The 17,632-nt window shown below is 43.0% G+C and overlaps 1 protein-coding gene across 1 annotated transcript in view; it reads right to left on the minus strand.

The window, feature by feature from the left end:
• The window catches only part of ryr1b (ryanodine receptor 1b (skeletal)), a gene marked incomplete at its 5' end in the record, with an annotated part of 88,100 nt that extends 71,139 nt beyond the window's left edge, over window positions 1–16,961 (minus strand). Inside the window, 8 exons of the mRNA XM_083695879.1 lie at window positions 1,738–1,837; window positions 1,981–2,093; window positions 2,481–2,559; window positions 2,739–2,813; window positions 5,241–5,261; window positions 6,525–6,626; window positions 6,742–6,861; window positions 16,914–16,961. Of these exons, the coding sequence (XP_083552005.1) occupies window positions 1,738–1,837; window positions 1,981–2,093; window positions 2,481–2,559; window positions 2,739–2,813; window positions 5,241–5,261; window positions 6,525–6,626; window positions 6,742–6,861; window positions 16,914–16,961 (658 nt within the window). The remainder of the gene's footprint in view (window positions 1–1,737; window positions 1,838–1,980; window positions 2,094–2,480; window positions 2,560–2,738; window positions 2,814–5,240; window positions 5,262–6,524; window positions 6,627–6,741; window positions 6,862–16,913) is intronic.
• Window positions 16,962–17,632: the final 671 nt, after the last annotated feature.

Below are 17,632 nucleotides of genomic sequence, written 5' to 3' on the forward strand. Positions count from 1 at the left end.
TCCTGTATCCAGCCTACAGACAAAGACTGAAACAGATAAACCCTGTCACTAAACAAGTCAAACTCTGGACCCCAGAGACTGAGAGCACCCTGCAGGACTGTTTTGCTCAGACAGACTGGGATGTGTTTAAAGCTGCAGCCACGCTGGAGGACTCTTCTGTCAGCATACAGGACTATGCTGAGTATGTGACTGGGTACATTAGCACTTGTGTCGACAACATCGTGCCCACCATACAAGTCAGGAAGTTTCCCAACCAGAAGCCCTGGATAAACAGTCAGGTACGCCACATGCTGCATGCTCGCTCTCTTGCATTTAGATCAGGCAATGAGACGGAGTACAAAGCTGCGAAGTATGGACTGAAAAAAGCCATTACAGCGGCCAAGAGGCAGTACAGAGAGAAGCTGGACGGCTTCTATTCCACTGCTGACTCCGGGCGGATGTGGCAAGGCCTGCAGCACATCACAGACTACAGGACCACCACCAACACCATCAGCTCCACAGACAGCCTGCCGGATGACCTAAATATCTTCTACACCCGCTTTGAGACCTCCAGCCACAGCACAGAGAGGAGGCACACACACACCGGGACCACCCGACCCCCCTCCCCTCCACTAACCATCTCATCAGGCCAGGTAAACAAAGCCCTGAGGAAGATCAACCCCCGCAAGGCAGCAGGACCAGACAACATCCCTGGGCGGGCTCTCAGAGCATGTGCCAACGAGCTGGCTGATGTTCTCACCTCCATCTTCAACCTTTCCCTCACTCACAGCACTGTTCCCTCCTGCTTCAAGACTACAACCATCGTCCTCCTTCCCAAGAAGAGCCAACCTGCCTGCCTGAATGATTACAGGCCAGTAGCACTCACTCCAATCATCATGAAGTGTTTTGAGAGAGTGGTACTGGCACACATTAAGAGCAGCATACCGGACACCCTAGACCCCCTGCAGTATGCCTACCAGCCCAACAGGTCCACCTCAGACGCTATCGCTGCTGTCCTCCAGTATTCCCTCTCCCACCTGGAAAACAAAGACTCCTACATCAGGACGCTCTTTGTAGACTACAGCTCCGCTTTTAATACGGTCATCTCCCACAGACTCATCCACAAAATGTCCACACTTGGCCTGCACCCCACCCTCTGTGACTGGCTCCTAGACTTTTTGACTGGCAGGCCCCAGTCTGTCAGGATTGGTAATAGGACTTCAGCCAGCATTATTACAAATGTTGGCACTCCACAGGGATGCGTCCTCAGCCCCATCCTCTACACACTGTTCACACTTCTACCCTCAGGCCGGAGGTACAGAGGTGTTAAATGCAGGACCACCAGACTAAAGAACTCCTTTCCCACTGCCATCAGGCTCCTAAACAACGCATAGGAGATTATAATCATGGACTACCTCATATAACTGTACTACCTCATATAACTGAACCCGACTGTCGAATTTTCAGTTTGCACATGCATAATTGCACTGTTTACATTTGCACTGTTTTATTATTATTATTGTTGCTTTTTTATTATCACATGCTGCCTTAAATTTTGTTATCTTGTACATTTTGTTTAGTATATATTGTATATTTTTTAGTATTGTACATTTTACATTGGTTGGCATTCTGCGGACAGCAAAGCAAGAATTTCATTGTACAGGGAAACATGTTTTCTACTGTGCATATGATAATAAACACTTTGAATCTTGAATATTGAATTGATTGATTGATTGAGGTGTGAGGTAAGCAGGTTACCCTCAGCCAGCTCGCATCCAGAGCACACTGGATTCATGTTCCACAGGGTCTGCATGAAGGAGGCATCCACCATCAGGTCTCCGCTGGCATAAGACAAATGCTATATATGGGGGGGGGTAGGGAGACAGAGAGCGAGAGAGAGAGAGTTAGAGAGAGTAGCTCAGTGAAGCTCAGTGACACCCAGAAGGACAATACCCAGCAGCCCTGAGCATGAGGTAGTGAGGCTGAGAGATGGGATGTTACCAGGTATCTCTCAGACGACACGCTGACCAGGATGAGGTCATCTCCGACCCTGACCTTCTCTCCCTCCGACCTCTGCTTGGACGCTGGGTGGATCGTCCACCAACACGCCTCACCTGGTGGGAGATATTCAACATCTCAGCTAAGTGATATCAAAGAAACATAATACTGAATAACTCTGGTATTTGGTTTGTTTATGCAGGGTGCTTTAAATTCTTAGAGATATTTTCCTAACATTGTCATTGCAAAGTCCCATGAGCCAGACTACATGTTGTATCCTAGTCTGTAACTATGATGATTGTGACAGCGTGACAATAATTCCTGTATGGATAGGCTTTCATTGTTGTGCTGATGCATATAATCATGTTTCTGAATGTTGGGAGTAGGCAATGTTATTTGTATTTTTATGTCCTGATGTACTTATTGTCTTGTTTTTATCTGTGGGGTTGGCTATCATGGTTTCCCCTTAGGTGGATGAATAAAGTTGATCTAATCGCATCTACCTGTGGAATCCTCCTGCAAGCCCACGTCGAAGGCCAGCTTGTCTGTGAGGGACCGGGATGTCGTCAAACAGCTCAGGTACTAAGAGAGACAGAAAGTCATTTTACAACACCAGTTTGTCATTGTCTGACATCTCTATGCCATACTATTAATGAGATAGAGGAGGCAGTATTACTGAGAGAGAGAGAGAGAGAGAGCGAGAGAGAAGTAGAAAGCTCTAGAGCTATTTGAGCTGTCAGTCTGGGGAAGGAGAGTCTTACCATGCTAGAGTGGTAGTGTCTCAGGAGGATGGCATGGCCGTACAGCAGGGTGCGGTGGCCTCCTCCCTGGGATGACTGGGGAGGGAGAGGACACAGGACATAGAGGGTTAACTCACTGCACTGACACAGCTACCTATAGAGGCATGCCTCCCCACTAGGGAAAATGAAAAGGGAGCAAGGGAGCAGGGATCCATTACATTCCGCTAAATGTTTTGTTTTAGTGCATTCCCTTCCCTCAAGGGGGGAATCTCCATTTTACCCAAATGTAAGATGGCAGCGAAAAGTGAGGCGATTCCATTTGTTGTAAGCAAGGGAGAATTTAGTTCCTTCCAATAGCCCCTTCCACCAAGTCAACAAAAAACCATCCCTGTGGTCTGGGGTGGTCCAGTGGTCTAGCACAATGGCTTACAGTGCACACATACACCCATGTCAGCATGGGTTTGAATCCGGCCCATGCCCTGCTGACATACCTTCTCCTCCTTACCTTCTTGTCTATCTTAACTGTCTCTATCCAATCAAATGAAAAAAATATATAAGAGTGGGATTGCCCCACTAAAAAAATTATAAAAATGATTAAAAAAAAACATCCCTTTGGCACGAAGGGCATCCCACAATTCATTGCAATTTATTTGCAGCTGGCCTTTCTTCCACATTTTGCATATGCAATTAAAAGACTTCTGGCAAAGCACCATACAATTGTAAGTAGCTTACTATATCTACTGTTAAAATAGATGTCTTTGCAATGTGTATAGCAAAGTACATTATACAATTATAGCTCTATATGGGAAGGGAATGGGATCCATTTTAAACCTCCCAGTGCCCCCTCCCTCATTCACTCCCCTTCGCTCAGGTAGGGCTCACTCGATTGGAGAAAATAAGGGAACGGGTTGTGTCAATTTGGAATGGAAGAGACCCCAGGTCTTAGAGCAGTGTGGAGAGAGGGGTCCCTCCTTCCACCGGACACAGATCTGTGTGGGACAACTAAGGCAAGAATTGTTTCCTTCTCATACAAACATCACATGAACAAAACAACAACAACATCAAAGTGCATTATGACAGTGAAGAGACACTATTCAAAAAGATGACTGAACATCTCTTCATCACATAAATCACATTCACAAGTAGCAAGCTACAGTACACCCAACAAGATGAGCATACTGTACGCATCTAGATAAAATACATCCAGATCACATTCAACCAATCACCACTGGTCACATTTGCCACAGAAAACACAAAACACAACATGAAAATAGCCTACCTTTTCTCAATATCCAGCAAGGTTTTAAACAAGAAAACATAATTACTGTTGTAGGTACAGTGTGATTAGCCATAACAATCATCACCAGCACTACCAGCAGTATGATAATGATTAGGCCTCAGGTCCTGGGGGCTTAGCACACCTAATCCACTGGGACACATGTCAATTGGGTCAGGGCGAGCATGTCAAGGGGCTGTGCTGCTCCATAAGCCCCCGTCCACATTAGCACCAGGCTGGACAGCTGGGTAGCCAGTGCTCTGGGAGTGTCGAGTTTCCCCTCCACCACCCATGCACTGACGCAGGCAGTCAGGACCCTCCACTGGGCTGCATGCCATGCTATTCTCATCCCCAGCTTTCCGCTGGATAGGATATGGCCTACACAGCCACTGGGCTCTATCCCTAAGGCTAGGATAGTTGATTGCCATATTTTGTTTAATAGTGTCTAACTATCCAAAAAACTGTTTAAGTGAATCGCCCTAAGCCAAGGTAAGCCAAGGTACTTAGGAAATCATATTTATTTGTATTTTGAGTAAACTATTCCTTTAAGACAACTAAAATATCTATAATACTTACATATCTAAAAGACATACACGTTTCTATGCAGTTGAGATGGTTGAGTTGAACTGGGTGAGTTAGCTGATATATTGTGATAGATGGCAATACAGGAGCATGAGATGAGTTAGATCATTAGGATCAGTTGGACGAAAAATTAGACAGTCAGAACAGTAGATTAACCCAAATAAGGTAAATTAATCCATTTGAGGTAAAATGCCATTATGATAGGGTTGGAGGGGTAAATGGGGTATAATAGTGCTGCATGAAATGAAACAGAATGAAAAAAAGAATGAAAAAAGAGCATGTCTGTGGCGTTGATGAGCCTTAAAGTGGACCTATCATCATGTGTGTTCAAATCAACAACACTGGAACTAGAGAAATTAAATTGAGTGCCTTTAACTCCCTATAGAGGTTCTCCATATAAATGCTTGGAGACCCAGCTGAGATTCTAGCAATGACAATACTTGAGAAAGTGAGTGACAGTGGGGCTGAATCCACACTATGTCTGGGGTGAAGGGTGAGCAGAGTGAGGAAATGAAAAGGTCTTGGCCTGAGAGTGAATGGTAAAGCACTATTTCAATCAGTAGGACATCCAGAGGGTGTGAGCGTGTTCTTAGAAGGAGAGGAGGGGAGGGAGGGGTTGGTTTAGGAAACATATGACAGGTTATGAGACATGTACAAAGACATACCCATTTGTCCAAATCGACTGCCTATGGTTGGCATGGAGGGGGAGGGGATTGTCCGAAAAAAAGAGACAAAAAGTAGTCGTGACAACAACAAAAAATTATTGGCCCAGTTACTGTGCTAATGTGGGTTTGAGTTTTGTGGTGCACATATTCTACATCAACATTGAATAGCTGTGAATAATATGTTAAAAGGCACAATCTCGGATTTGTTCTGCAGTTCCATGGTAATTTATTTCAGTTCATAATATACGTATACCCTTTGATTCGCTAAGAATATGACTCATACAGTAAATGCCGAATGAGCTAAGAACTCTTACCTTATGACCTGAAATATTAGTATTTTTTCATTGTTTGTAAACAACAATGTATAGCTTTGAAATATGTTTGAAACTATCATTTCAATATCATGGACTGTTAGTCCTTGCATGTCTCTGTCTATGAATTTTGAAGGTCACATTTCAGCCCCATTCCCAACTTTATACCAAATCAAGTAAGGGGCCAGCCATTGGATGAAAAATGTATTAAGGATTGCACCTCTAAAACAAAATAATTGTTTAGATTTTTCATTACGACTTTGTCATTCTGAATTATGTGACAAAATAAAAGTGCAACAAATTGTATTTTTATGACATTTTTAATAAAAATATACTGCACAAAATGTTTGTGTTCAGAAAATATGTGGTTGTGGTGGTGGAGACATTATTGGCATTGGAAAAAAGCAAAGAAGAAAGCAAGGTGGTCCACTTCCATATAATGAGGATAAGGCACTCGACAATTAATAGACAACTTCTGTCTGACCCTGAGACTGCAGTAAAACAAATATAAATCCAAAACAGATTTACAAGCCCCTTTCACAACCATGTTTCACTGTCATCTCCCCTTCCATCCTTATTCCTCAAACATCTAATACCTTCATCCCTATCCCATCCTTCCATCCTTATTCCTCAAACATCTAATACCTTCATCCCTATCCCATCCTTCCATCCTTATTCCTCAAACATCTAATACCTTCATCCCTATCCCATCCTTATTCCTCAAACATCTAATACCTTCATCCCTATCCCATCCTTCCATCCTTATTCCTCAAACATCTAATACCTTCATCCCTATCCCATCCTTCCATCCTTATTCCTCAAACATCTAATACCTTCATCCCTATCCCATCCTTATTCCTCAAACATCTAATACCTTCATCCCTATCCCATCCTTCCATCCTTATTCCTCAAACATCTAATACCTTCATCCCTATCCCATCCTTCCATCCAGCCCTCCATCGCTGACTCTTACCTCGTTCATCTCCACAGTGTTGGCCAGCATCTCCTGCAGAGCACGCACCGACAGGGACTGCTCCAGGATGAAGGCACATATTGCCAGGTCTGGAGGGACACTCTGTGGGTACAAACCAGCCCCCGTTATATAACCTATAACTCTGGCTCCATGGGTGTGTGAGACATGTACAGACACATACATTCATATGGTAGTGTGATGCATTTGTGTACAGTACCTGGGCATTGGACGTGGTCTCTAGGAAGCAGAGGCGGTTCCCGAAGCCCTCGCAGGACAGGCACAGTTTGATCTGCTCCTTCAGGACAGATGCAGTGCACTGCAGCACTACCTGGTCATCCTGCACACCCAAGGGAGAAAACACAAACACAGTCAGGACACAGCACTCTCTAGGACTCAGAGCCCCGGGCAGTGTTCAGCAGAGCGCAACGTTTAATTGCGGCACCATGAATTTCACCAGCCCGCCATACCCCGTGACACCCATCAAACAGGAGCAAACATGCCTCAAAGAAAGTTGGGTAGTACTTTACATTACACTTCGGAAAAAGTAATTATCAGTAGTTACCAGAAACAAGAAAGGCAATTACCTTGTTATTACAATGTAAGGCAGACTATAGTTTCCACGTAATTATTTTGCATGAAAGATGCTGGTTTCCATTATTGTTGCACCATTTCCCCATTGCTATATTACCTATTTTCATTTGGTTATACCCTTGTATCCCATCACAAGTAAGACCATGGTTACCATGCTTAGACCATCAGTCAGTTGTAGTGAAGTGGTAGTACAGTCGTACCTAGTATCAGTATGCATGCATCCACTACATCACAAACCTGATGTATTGATTTATTTTTTTTGTGAATGAATGTACAGTATTTGTAGTTAACAAAATTAACAAAACAACAAACAGTGTGATATGAATCACCTCATTAAAATATTGTTTTAACTTTCTATGAAGATCTTGCCTCCATTCATATATTCATTCCGGTAATCTGGAGTGCACTATAGAGCAACTTTACAGTTTACTAAGAAATGTCATGTCATGAAAGGGTAAATGGACATAACTTTACATTAACTGCATGACAATCATCCATAAACCCAGGTATCAGACACATTGGTTAGGTGTTACAAGATGGCAGTGGATGCATGTGTTGCATACCAATACCAGATACCACGTATTACCGTTGACGGGGTAACCACGGTGTTAGTTATGAGGTGTTGAACTTGTCTTTATGTACGGTCTGTCGCTAAACAATGCAAAACATTCAACACACAATGCGCCCCGGGTGACAAAGCTGCCAAAAGTCCCTCATAATAGGGTGGAGCTAACCAAATGAAGACAGATACATTGTGCATGGAGAATTCTAACAGACAGTAATTTGTGGCTCCCTGTCAATTCCATGACCCTGCTGAGACTGGTGTAAATACACTGATAAACACCCCCCCCCCCTGTTAACCCACACCTGACTCAGAACATTCTCAGCTGCTCCCTCCACTCACTCATTATATCCCAGCATATCCATCACTTTCCCTCCCTGTGTCTTACTATTTTTCTGTCAATTTCTTATCTTTCTCCTCCCTCCTTCTTTCTAATTCTCTCTGGACAGCTGGATCGGTGAATCTGTGTCATGACCTAGTGTTTTGGCTGAGTGACAGGTCCTATATGTCAACTAATGAGGGAAGCACATTAGTTTATACACAGTAGCATGTAACTGGCTGAAAAGTGATGCGGATCAGTGACCTCATAACATGCCCTCCTCTGTACCAATAAGCTAGCTCTTTTCATTTGGCTCTACACACAGTATCCTTCCTTTAGTTAGGCTATCATTTATCTTTCTTCAGCCTAGAACTGTCTCTTCTGTCCTCTCCTCTAACCCCTGCTCAGAAGAAAGTGGAACAACCTTCTCCCCTCCAAGCATGAGAATCATGGCAAAAATAATGCTCCTGTGTAGCCAATTCTATTAATCTAAACCTGAACATAAAACTATAATAATAGCCTTTTTGTAACTATAATTATACCCTTGTCCAATGCAACACCAAACCCATTTTGTTAGACGAACAACAAGATATATTGTATTAATCTACCCTCACTGGTACTACACAACTAATACTAATACAACTAGTACTACACAACTAATCAACTCTTCCCACGTCACTTCACAACTCAACACATGCCTCTTCAAAGCTGGAGTATGAAAACAATCCAAAAGTGTGCATTGCTAAGTGTGCAAAATCATTAGTCATTGTTTATCAGAATTGATCAGAGACAGACAGACTGTAATAATTCCAAGCAAAAAATAATTCCAAGCAATTTACAATGAAGTCATACAGCTTCATCATGAGGCAATTACAGACATCTGATTACAGACATCTAAATCCCCCTCCTCCAGGATCCTAAACATTCCTCAACATGTTGTCTTTGATTGAGACAGTACAGTAATTTACTAGATAACATAAATTAAGTAAGTAGTGTCATGTACTAACTAGACAGAGCCAAACTGGGCTAAACTGGGACAGTTTTGAGGACAGTGAAGTGGGGGTAAGTGAGCAGTAGGCCCTGATATGGAGATGAGGCTGTGCCTCTGGGTGTCTAAAAGCAGACTGACGCTATGTGAGTCACAGCCTAGAGACGGCCCGTACGATCAGATGACACTTCCAGCAGATGAAGGACAGTACACACACCGCCACACGGCACTATACTTGCTATCCACTCAGCATTTCAGAGAAACATCTACACCCATACAGCAAACCTGCTCCAGTTCCATTACCTCAACAGACAAGACAGAGAATCTAAACCAGGGATATCACAGGTGCATGCTTATGTGAATAGCCAAGTGCTTAGATACAGGAAAATGTCATCTTTGAACTGCCAAGTGTAGTTCTTACAAACAAACCAAAGCTTCACTAAATGCTGTCAAAAACATGGTCTTGAATTTAAATGAGCCCCTATGGGAAATCTGGCTTCACAGTAACATTCCTAAAGCATTCAAAGCCCAGGTCAGAGATGCTGGAAACCAGTTACTCTAGTACTCAGTTACTGTAGATCACACATTGCACTGATTTAGCACACATGTCAGTCACTGGAACAGACCTAGGGCATAAAGGTTATCAGTTAGGTTAATTAACCTATGGTGACCATTCAGTGCATTTAACAGAATCACAGCAAACAATTCTATACATCTAAACACCCACTGTTTGTGGTGCCATCAAACATAGTAACTAAAGCAGTGTCCTTCTGCTGGATCACGTGAAAAGCTGAGAGCCCACAAACTGGCTTAACTCACTCTCTTATTAATAGATCCAGCTCAGTATCTAAAAGATGAAATGCTTCATTCTAATCCAACCACATTCAGTGTTAATGTGTTACTGTCACCAAAGTCCACATTTGACACAGAGACAGGTAAATAGAGAGATAGGATCCTTTGAATGTAAAAAATGAAACTTGTAGCTACCTGGCCACATACAACACATGGTTTAAAAGCCCTGACAGGATAGTAGGTGTAAGATTACAGCCAAACCATATTTGGATCTGGAAGCAAAATAATTTGCGTGGTGGTTTGGGATTAAAGGGACAAGTGAAGACAATTGGGGATAGATTGGCAGATATACTATCACATGCACGCACATGCACACGCACATGCACTCATAGTTTCATACATAAACACACTCAAAACTGGTTTTGATTAAGAGTGTGTTGAATACACACACTGCTTACAGGACTGTCCCGTTGTTTACAAAGAACAAGAGGATATCCCAACCTACCGAGAACATTCTTCGGTCCGAGCAGGAAGTAACAAATGCCCCCTGCCTCTGATGCTCTTTCAAAACCAGGGAAAGGAGAGGGGCTGGCTCAGAGGTGTAACTCAAGGACTGTTAATAGAGGTGACACAATTCTTGCAGGGGGCAGACAGAATTTGTAACAGAGTGTTTGGATTGTTGTGCGACTATCACACTGCTGTATGAGGGGTGTCTCCAGTGTCAGAGACAGGACAACAAAACAGTCAGTGGCAGACTGTAGGAAGTTCACTCAAGTGCTGTAGTTAGTTAACCATGATAACCTATTAGGTCTGCTCATTGATGTTATTGTAAGACTTACTCCATGATGAACTGAGGTAATCATTTCATGTAATCTCAAGTAGAGATTTCAGGAATGAATGGGCCCCAGCAGCACTCAATGTACTGTACTGTACTGTACGTCTCCATGGACAGGGCTGGAGACCATCACCACTGCTACAGAGACACTCTAACTGAAACCCACATGTAGCCAAGGCAGACAGAATTACATAAAACTCAGTCAGTATGGAAAAAAGAGATATCATTTGCAGTCTGTATTGATAAGAGGCCCATACGGATTATGGAACATTCCACAACAACAGAGAGTGATAATGGAGATCTGCAGTGAGGCTCTGTATAATTCCAGCCCTTAGTTGGACTGCAGCCCTTTGAAGGTCTGCGGATGTGGGCCACTCCCAGTCCAGGGCATCGATTGAAGCCCTTCAGACAGACTGAATGAAGCATAGGATAGTGTGCTGTATCTGTGTGGGTGGAGGAGAGGAATGGTCAATATGGGTGTGAGGGATATGGATGTAGTGGGGTCAGAGTGGGGTGGATTACCCTTTACAAATGCTTTTGTCTGGCTCCTACTGATACAGATTGAACAGGAATAACAGTTACAAACTGCAGGACCCCCATTTCTAAATGTCATCTGACAAGTGGGTGGAAGGGCACAGGTCTTTACTGCACCTGATGGTAAAGGGGTCTAGGTCCAGAAGGCCTGTCTAGAGTCTAGAGCACCTTAACACATCTCCTCCCCCTGCTCCTCCTGAAATACTATCTTTAAAGAGCTGCACAGCTCCCCTGACATCAGCGCAGTGCCAACAGTTATGTGATTGTGAACTTTGCAGAATGGTGTCAGTTAATGCAACAACCAAAGCTAAGAGGCAGAGCCATGCCAGGTACTACTAGTGCTTCAACACTGAAGGGATACATTGCATATAAGTCAAAGTCAAAGTCAAAGTGGCTTTAATGTCAATTCTTCACATGTAAAGACATACAAAGGAATCGAGAGGACGTTTCTCACTCTCCCACGGTGAGACAGATAAAGAGAGAAAACAGATAAGACAAGACATACTAAAAGTAAAACATTCAATAAAAATAATTTAAACAGTGCAAAAAGAACAGTCAGTAAAGACAGTAAATAGCAGCCAAATACTGTGTATTCTGTGTACAAATAATAGTGCAATAGTAGATTATAACAATAGAATAGTAGATTATATAGTATTATATATAGTATGGAGACTGATTGTTGAAGAACCAACGTGTGTGCGTGTGTGCGAGAGAGAGAGAGAGAGAGAGAGAGCGCTTGTGCGAGAGTGTTTGTATTGGAAAGGTTATGAGGTAGAAAAAGTTATATATGGCTTGAACAGTGTATGCTGAGCTATGACAATGGGAAAAAACATTGAATGTTATAGATTTATTTTTCAATCCCAGACTGACAGTTCAAACAGTTCCAGCTTTCTCCTTCTCTTTCTCACTCACTCACTCACTCACTCACTCACTCACTCACTCACTCACTCACTCACTCACTCACTCACTCACTCAGTCTCTGTCTCTCTGTGTCTAGTATCACTATGTACCTACCAGGCAATCATTTCTATCTCCTCTCCTTTTCCCAAACTTTCATTCTGCTAATTATTTAATCTAAATCCCCTTTCAATCCCTCTTTCCTTCATCATCTATTCCTCTGCTTTCTGGGCCATCCCCCACTCCTCTCCTTCTATTTTAGGTGGTTGCACCTGTCACTCTCGCATTCCCTTCTTCTGCTGACCAGCAGATACTTACAAGGCTCACTTGGAGAAGGCCCACAGAGACTCTCAGCAGTGGCACAAGGAAGCCATTACTAAGTACTGAAATGTCCTTACTGACACTGAAGAAGAGGGGACAAATTAAAACCAAGAGCTTCAACCTTTTCCAAGCAATCACTTCCAAAACCCCGACATCCAACTCTATTCTGACCTACAATATCAGGGTTGGGGTTTATTTGACTTCAATTCAGGAAATAAATGTAATAACATTGTATGATTTCTGTATTAACTGAAAATGAGAAGTTTTTCCATACTTCACTCCAGTGTATCAGCTATTTCCTGCTATGCTTGAACTAGTGAATTAGAGTGAATACTGAATTTGGCTAAGGGCTGGATTTCAACGTTTTAGTGGAACAAAAAGCTACTGTACAAAAAGGCAAACGCTATGCTTGGGCCTCCTCTTATTCCAAATAACAGAGGCACGTCTGCTTTCTAATTTCTCATTGACTAAATGAACGGACTGACAAAAGTTAAAGTCCTCTGAACAGTTCTGTTCGCAGAAAACAGACAAACTGACATGTACAGACCCTTGTCATCTCTGTAGGTACAACAGACTGGTGTGGCCGGGGCTTTACAGTTCATTTACCTAATGAACACATATCCCCCAAAACACCGTAATGGAATATCATGTAGGAACAGGAGCATGCACAATGACCTACAAAATGAACAACAAATTGTATGTGCTTTTCCAATTGCTCAAAGACATTTAGATTATAATGGAGAACTCTCTTCATCCACACACAGAGGCTTTGTTTACACATGGTAATGATTTTGCATAGAGTGAATTGTACACAGAAGGGGAGAAAGAGACTTCAGACAAGATCACTTTCTTGTTTGAGGAGACTGGACCACCTGTTTATTGTGTAAGCTGTGGCCATGGTACAGTGGTGTTCAAATGACGGCAGACTAACAGGTGCTCTGTGTAATCCCAGTGTGGATGCGTTCATCTCCAGGGCTCAGCACTTCCAAACCCGGCCGTGCTCACATCCTCCCCACTCTCCTCTCCTCTTCACTTTTATCCCAGCCAGCCATCAACTGCCTAGAACTGCCTCTGTCTGGGTGCTATCACCTTTCAGAAATGGCTAAAGTGTGTACCTAATAAAGTGGCCGGTGAGTGTATATGGTTAATGTTTGCGTTTTACCTCTGCTAGATCACATTTAACAATGAAAGTGTCATTCATTTTTTGTGATAAAGTTGTGATCCACTATAATGAATGTAATGATGTTGCAAGCTTATGGGAGGTGTGTGTGTGTGTGTGTGTGTGTGTGTGTGTGTGTGTGTGTGTGTGTGTGTGTGTGTGTGTGTGTGTGTGTGTGTGTGTGTGTGTGTGTGTGTGTCTGTCTGTCTGTCTGTCTGTCTGTCTGTGTCTGTGCTTTGGTCTGTCTGGATTGTTTGTCCATCAAGCCAGATATACAAACTAAATTTAGTATTGAAATATTGAAAGTATTTCATAGATGTGTTTGTTTTCACAATATCAATGTCATTATATACAGTAGACCTATTAAAAGAAAATCAACATTCCAGTCTCCCCTCAGACTCTCAGAAATAGTGAATTTCATGTAATCAGACAAAAGAAAATTGTTATGAGTTATGATTGGTAGAAGACAGTTATGATTGTTAAGAGTTATGATTGGTAGAAGACATAACAATGGAAGTGTGGAAGTAGAGAAATCAGAATCAGAATCAGAATTCTTTTATTTGGTATATAAGTATATTTGCACATACAGGAAATTGACTTGGTGAGGTTGGTGCATGGGACATAAAAAAACAATATAAAAAAACAATACATGAGCAAATATTAACAAAATATTTACAAGATAGCAAAATATTAACAAAATAACAATAAGAAATTTACAAAATAGAACAATAAAACAATACGAATGAGAGAGAGAAAGAGAGTGAGAAAGAGTGAAACAGAGAAGAGGAGAAGTGAATGATGAGTTAGATAGAGAGATTGGGCCTGATGCAGTAAATCATGACTTGAACCTTGAATGCTGCATTGTGAATGTCAGACCGAATAACACAAACAATATAGGAATGACAAAAAGACTAAGTTCAGTGTCTGTCAGTCTTTCTTTATCTATCTGCCTCACAAACGCCAGATGAAAACAGCCAATCACAAAAATCAACCGGCAACATGCTCAGAGATTCACCTCAGTACTGAATCTCACACAGCCACACTTCTGCTCCCAACGGATGATAGCAAGTAGGACACGGACTCGGCTCTCTCTCTCTCTCAACCCCCTGAGTGTGCGTGCTTATAGTGGCAAACTATAAAAAGAAACTGGTGTTAGAGATTGGAACCCGAATACCCCTCAAACACACTCTCTTGCATGATTCACCCCACTACTGTGACATCACAATATAATGACGCAGCGTTTAGCCCTTCAGACAGACAGACTCATCTCTTCTCAAACTGGCCAAGAGCATCACTGTTAACCTAGCCCTCAGCTCTGCAGTCAATGGCCATCACAGGGCTTCTCTAAAGGCAGCAATCTAGGCATCCTCTTGCAAGCTAAGCTTAGTGTCTCAGACGGGGCATGTGGGCGTTGAAATGTACAGTACAGCTCTCAGTGTTTTTGAGATGCAGAGTTGCAGTTATACAGAGAGTTTCCACTCGACATGCATAAAGCACTGAGGTATAGGGGGCATGGATAAGCCTGAAAATGTTGTAATATACTGTAGCATTGCACAAATCCTTCAATAATGACTTAGTCAATCAATCAATTAATCAGTCAAACCATTGAATTTAAGCAACACAATATATCTGGCCGCTATTAGTGTCATACTATAATCCCATGTCTCTAGATTTAACTAGACTGGCACTGCTGACTAAGTACTGTACTGAGAGGTTTGGTAATATAGGAGAGATACTGAAAGCTACCGTAAATACACACAGTGCATCGGATTTAACTGAATTGATCTAATAGTGTAAAAGGCATTGTGCTTTTAATAAATAACACTGAAGTCCTGGAGCACAGTGAGTATAGCAACACTCTACCCCCTCCTCTTTCTCCCTCCACCAGTCTAATTTTCCAGAGGATTCTCATAAAGAGAAGTGGTAAAGAAGGGGAGAGAGTGAGAGAATGGTACATAAGTTCCCTTTGAAGGTGGGAAGGGGCCGTCATATCAAGCAAAACATGCCAAGCCAGTATGTGTGTGCGTGCATGCGGGTGTGCTGGTAGACATTGACCCTAGATGACATGGTCTTCCAGTATTTTCTTGAACAAACCTGTAGAAATATCCAAAGTATCTGTGTGACACACAATTCATTCCTACTACTCTGTCTAGTCTACTCTGTCTAGTGGTGGGACAAATTGTAAAAAAATAAAAATAAAAAAAAGGTTTATAATTCTATGATAAGCGTGACAGTTGTGTTGCTCCATATTGCCGTCTTGCGGTTATTGTGAGCTGACCCCGTAAGCTTGAGAGGTATCCTGTCTAGCATTGTCATTCACATATGCTCTTGTTGCATGCTTATGTCTGGTGTCAGTTGTATCTGTTATTACATAGCAATATTATTAAGATAGCTGTTTGAACTGGGCAGGGGACCTCACGCTGTGTATTGGTCCCTCTTTCTGATGGATAGTATGTCTCTGTCTTTCTCTAACTGCTAGTAGTTCTGTCTCTGTGTCTCAATAGGTTTATATTAGCCTGACTGTTCAGTAGGAGTTAACATGTCTCTATGTGTCCCTACCTCCGCGTGGCTAAAGTCTCTGTATGTCTATGGGAGAAATAAGGGCTGTGGCCAGCTGTCCCCCTGCAGGCTCTGGGCAGCTTGTTGCTCCATCTCTTACCCTACCCTCTAACTGACAGGCTCTCCTTTCCTGGGGTATAAATAGATAACGATGTGAACAGATGCACCAGCCCGTCTATCTACACACGCACGCGCGCACACACGCACACATGCACACACACACACACACACACACACACACACACACACACACACACACACACACAAAAAACACCATCACCCACATACCCTGAAACCACCCAGCGGGTAGAACATTCTGGAACTGATTAAAAAGATAGTTGAAATACCTGGCAATTTACATAGCATTACAATGTAAAATAGCTGATGGAAGATGGAAGAAATCTGTCACCATAGTCAGGTGGAGCAGGTAATAAGCAGTTCATGGCACATTCGGGGCGCCACAAAAATAGTCAACTAAATACAGAAGGGGGGCATGGCTTGGAAAACTGCAACCAGAGGTTGACTTAAATATTTCATGCTAGTTCAGCAAAATCTACAAAAAATAGAAACTGGAGAAGCTCTTTGATATGTGAACAGTGTAATTAAACATTTAAGAATACTAACTCTCTATGGGGCATGATGTAGAAACAAACTGAAGCCCTATGGTTGTAGGAAAGGTATGGAAGTCCAAAGTGAAACTGATAGGTAGCTCATAAATGCTCAGCCCTCTCCTAAGGGCTCATACGAAGGGCTCATATTCCAGCAAAGTACCCCCCCCCCCAGTGTTCTGTGCAGGTCAGCCCCACCAAGAGGAAAATTAAGCAGCACTCACCGTCCTCAGGAACTGAATCTCCTCCTCTCCATCTCCTCCTTCTGCCATCCTTCTCCGGTTCTTTTCAGCTCCTCAGGAGAAATGAAAAATCCTTCTGTTTATCACTCTCTTTTCTCAACTTTTTCCCTTGAAAACCTCTCTCCTTGCTACCTATCTCTCTTTCTCTCTGTCCTTGCTACACCTCTCTCTCTCCCTCTGGCTCTCAGTGTCTGTATGTGGGTGTGCTGGAGGACAGCATGAGTCCTGTGGCTCTCACAGAGTTGTGAGAGAGAGTGACAGGCAGCTAGGCTCTCCCAGGCTCTTTCCCCCTCGCATCCCGCCGCTCCCACCACGCAACCATGTTTGTAGAAGTGGGCCACTCCTTCACACAGGCTGGTCCTTCCCCCACATGTCTGAGAGGCTATAAAAGGAAAGTGTGTGAGGACTCTCAGGAGGTTTCAGGAGCACATCTCACCGAATGTGCACACACACACACACACACACACACACACACACACACACACACACACACACACACACACACACACACACACACATACACACACATACACACACACACACACACACACACACACACACACACACACACACACACACACACACACACACACACACACAAAAACACAGTACATGGTTGAGGGTGCTACCTCTACAGTACATACACAGTCCATACAGAACCAGGATATCTAAAGTATATCCACAGAGACACTAGTGACTGT

Source organism: Argentina silus (genome assembly GCF_951799395.1).
Source record: "Argentina silus genome assembly, chromosome: X".
Lineage (NCBI taxonomy): Eukaryota > Metazoa > Chordata > Actinopteri > Argentiniformes > Argentinidae > Argentina > Argentina silus.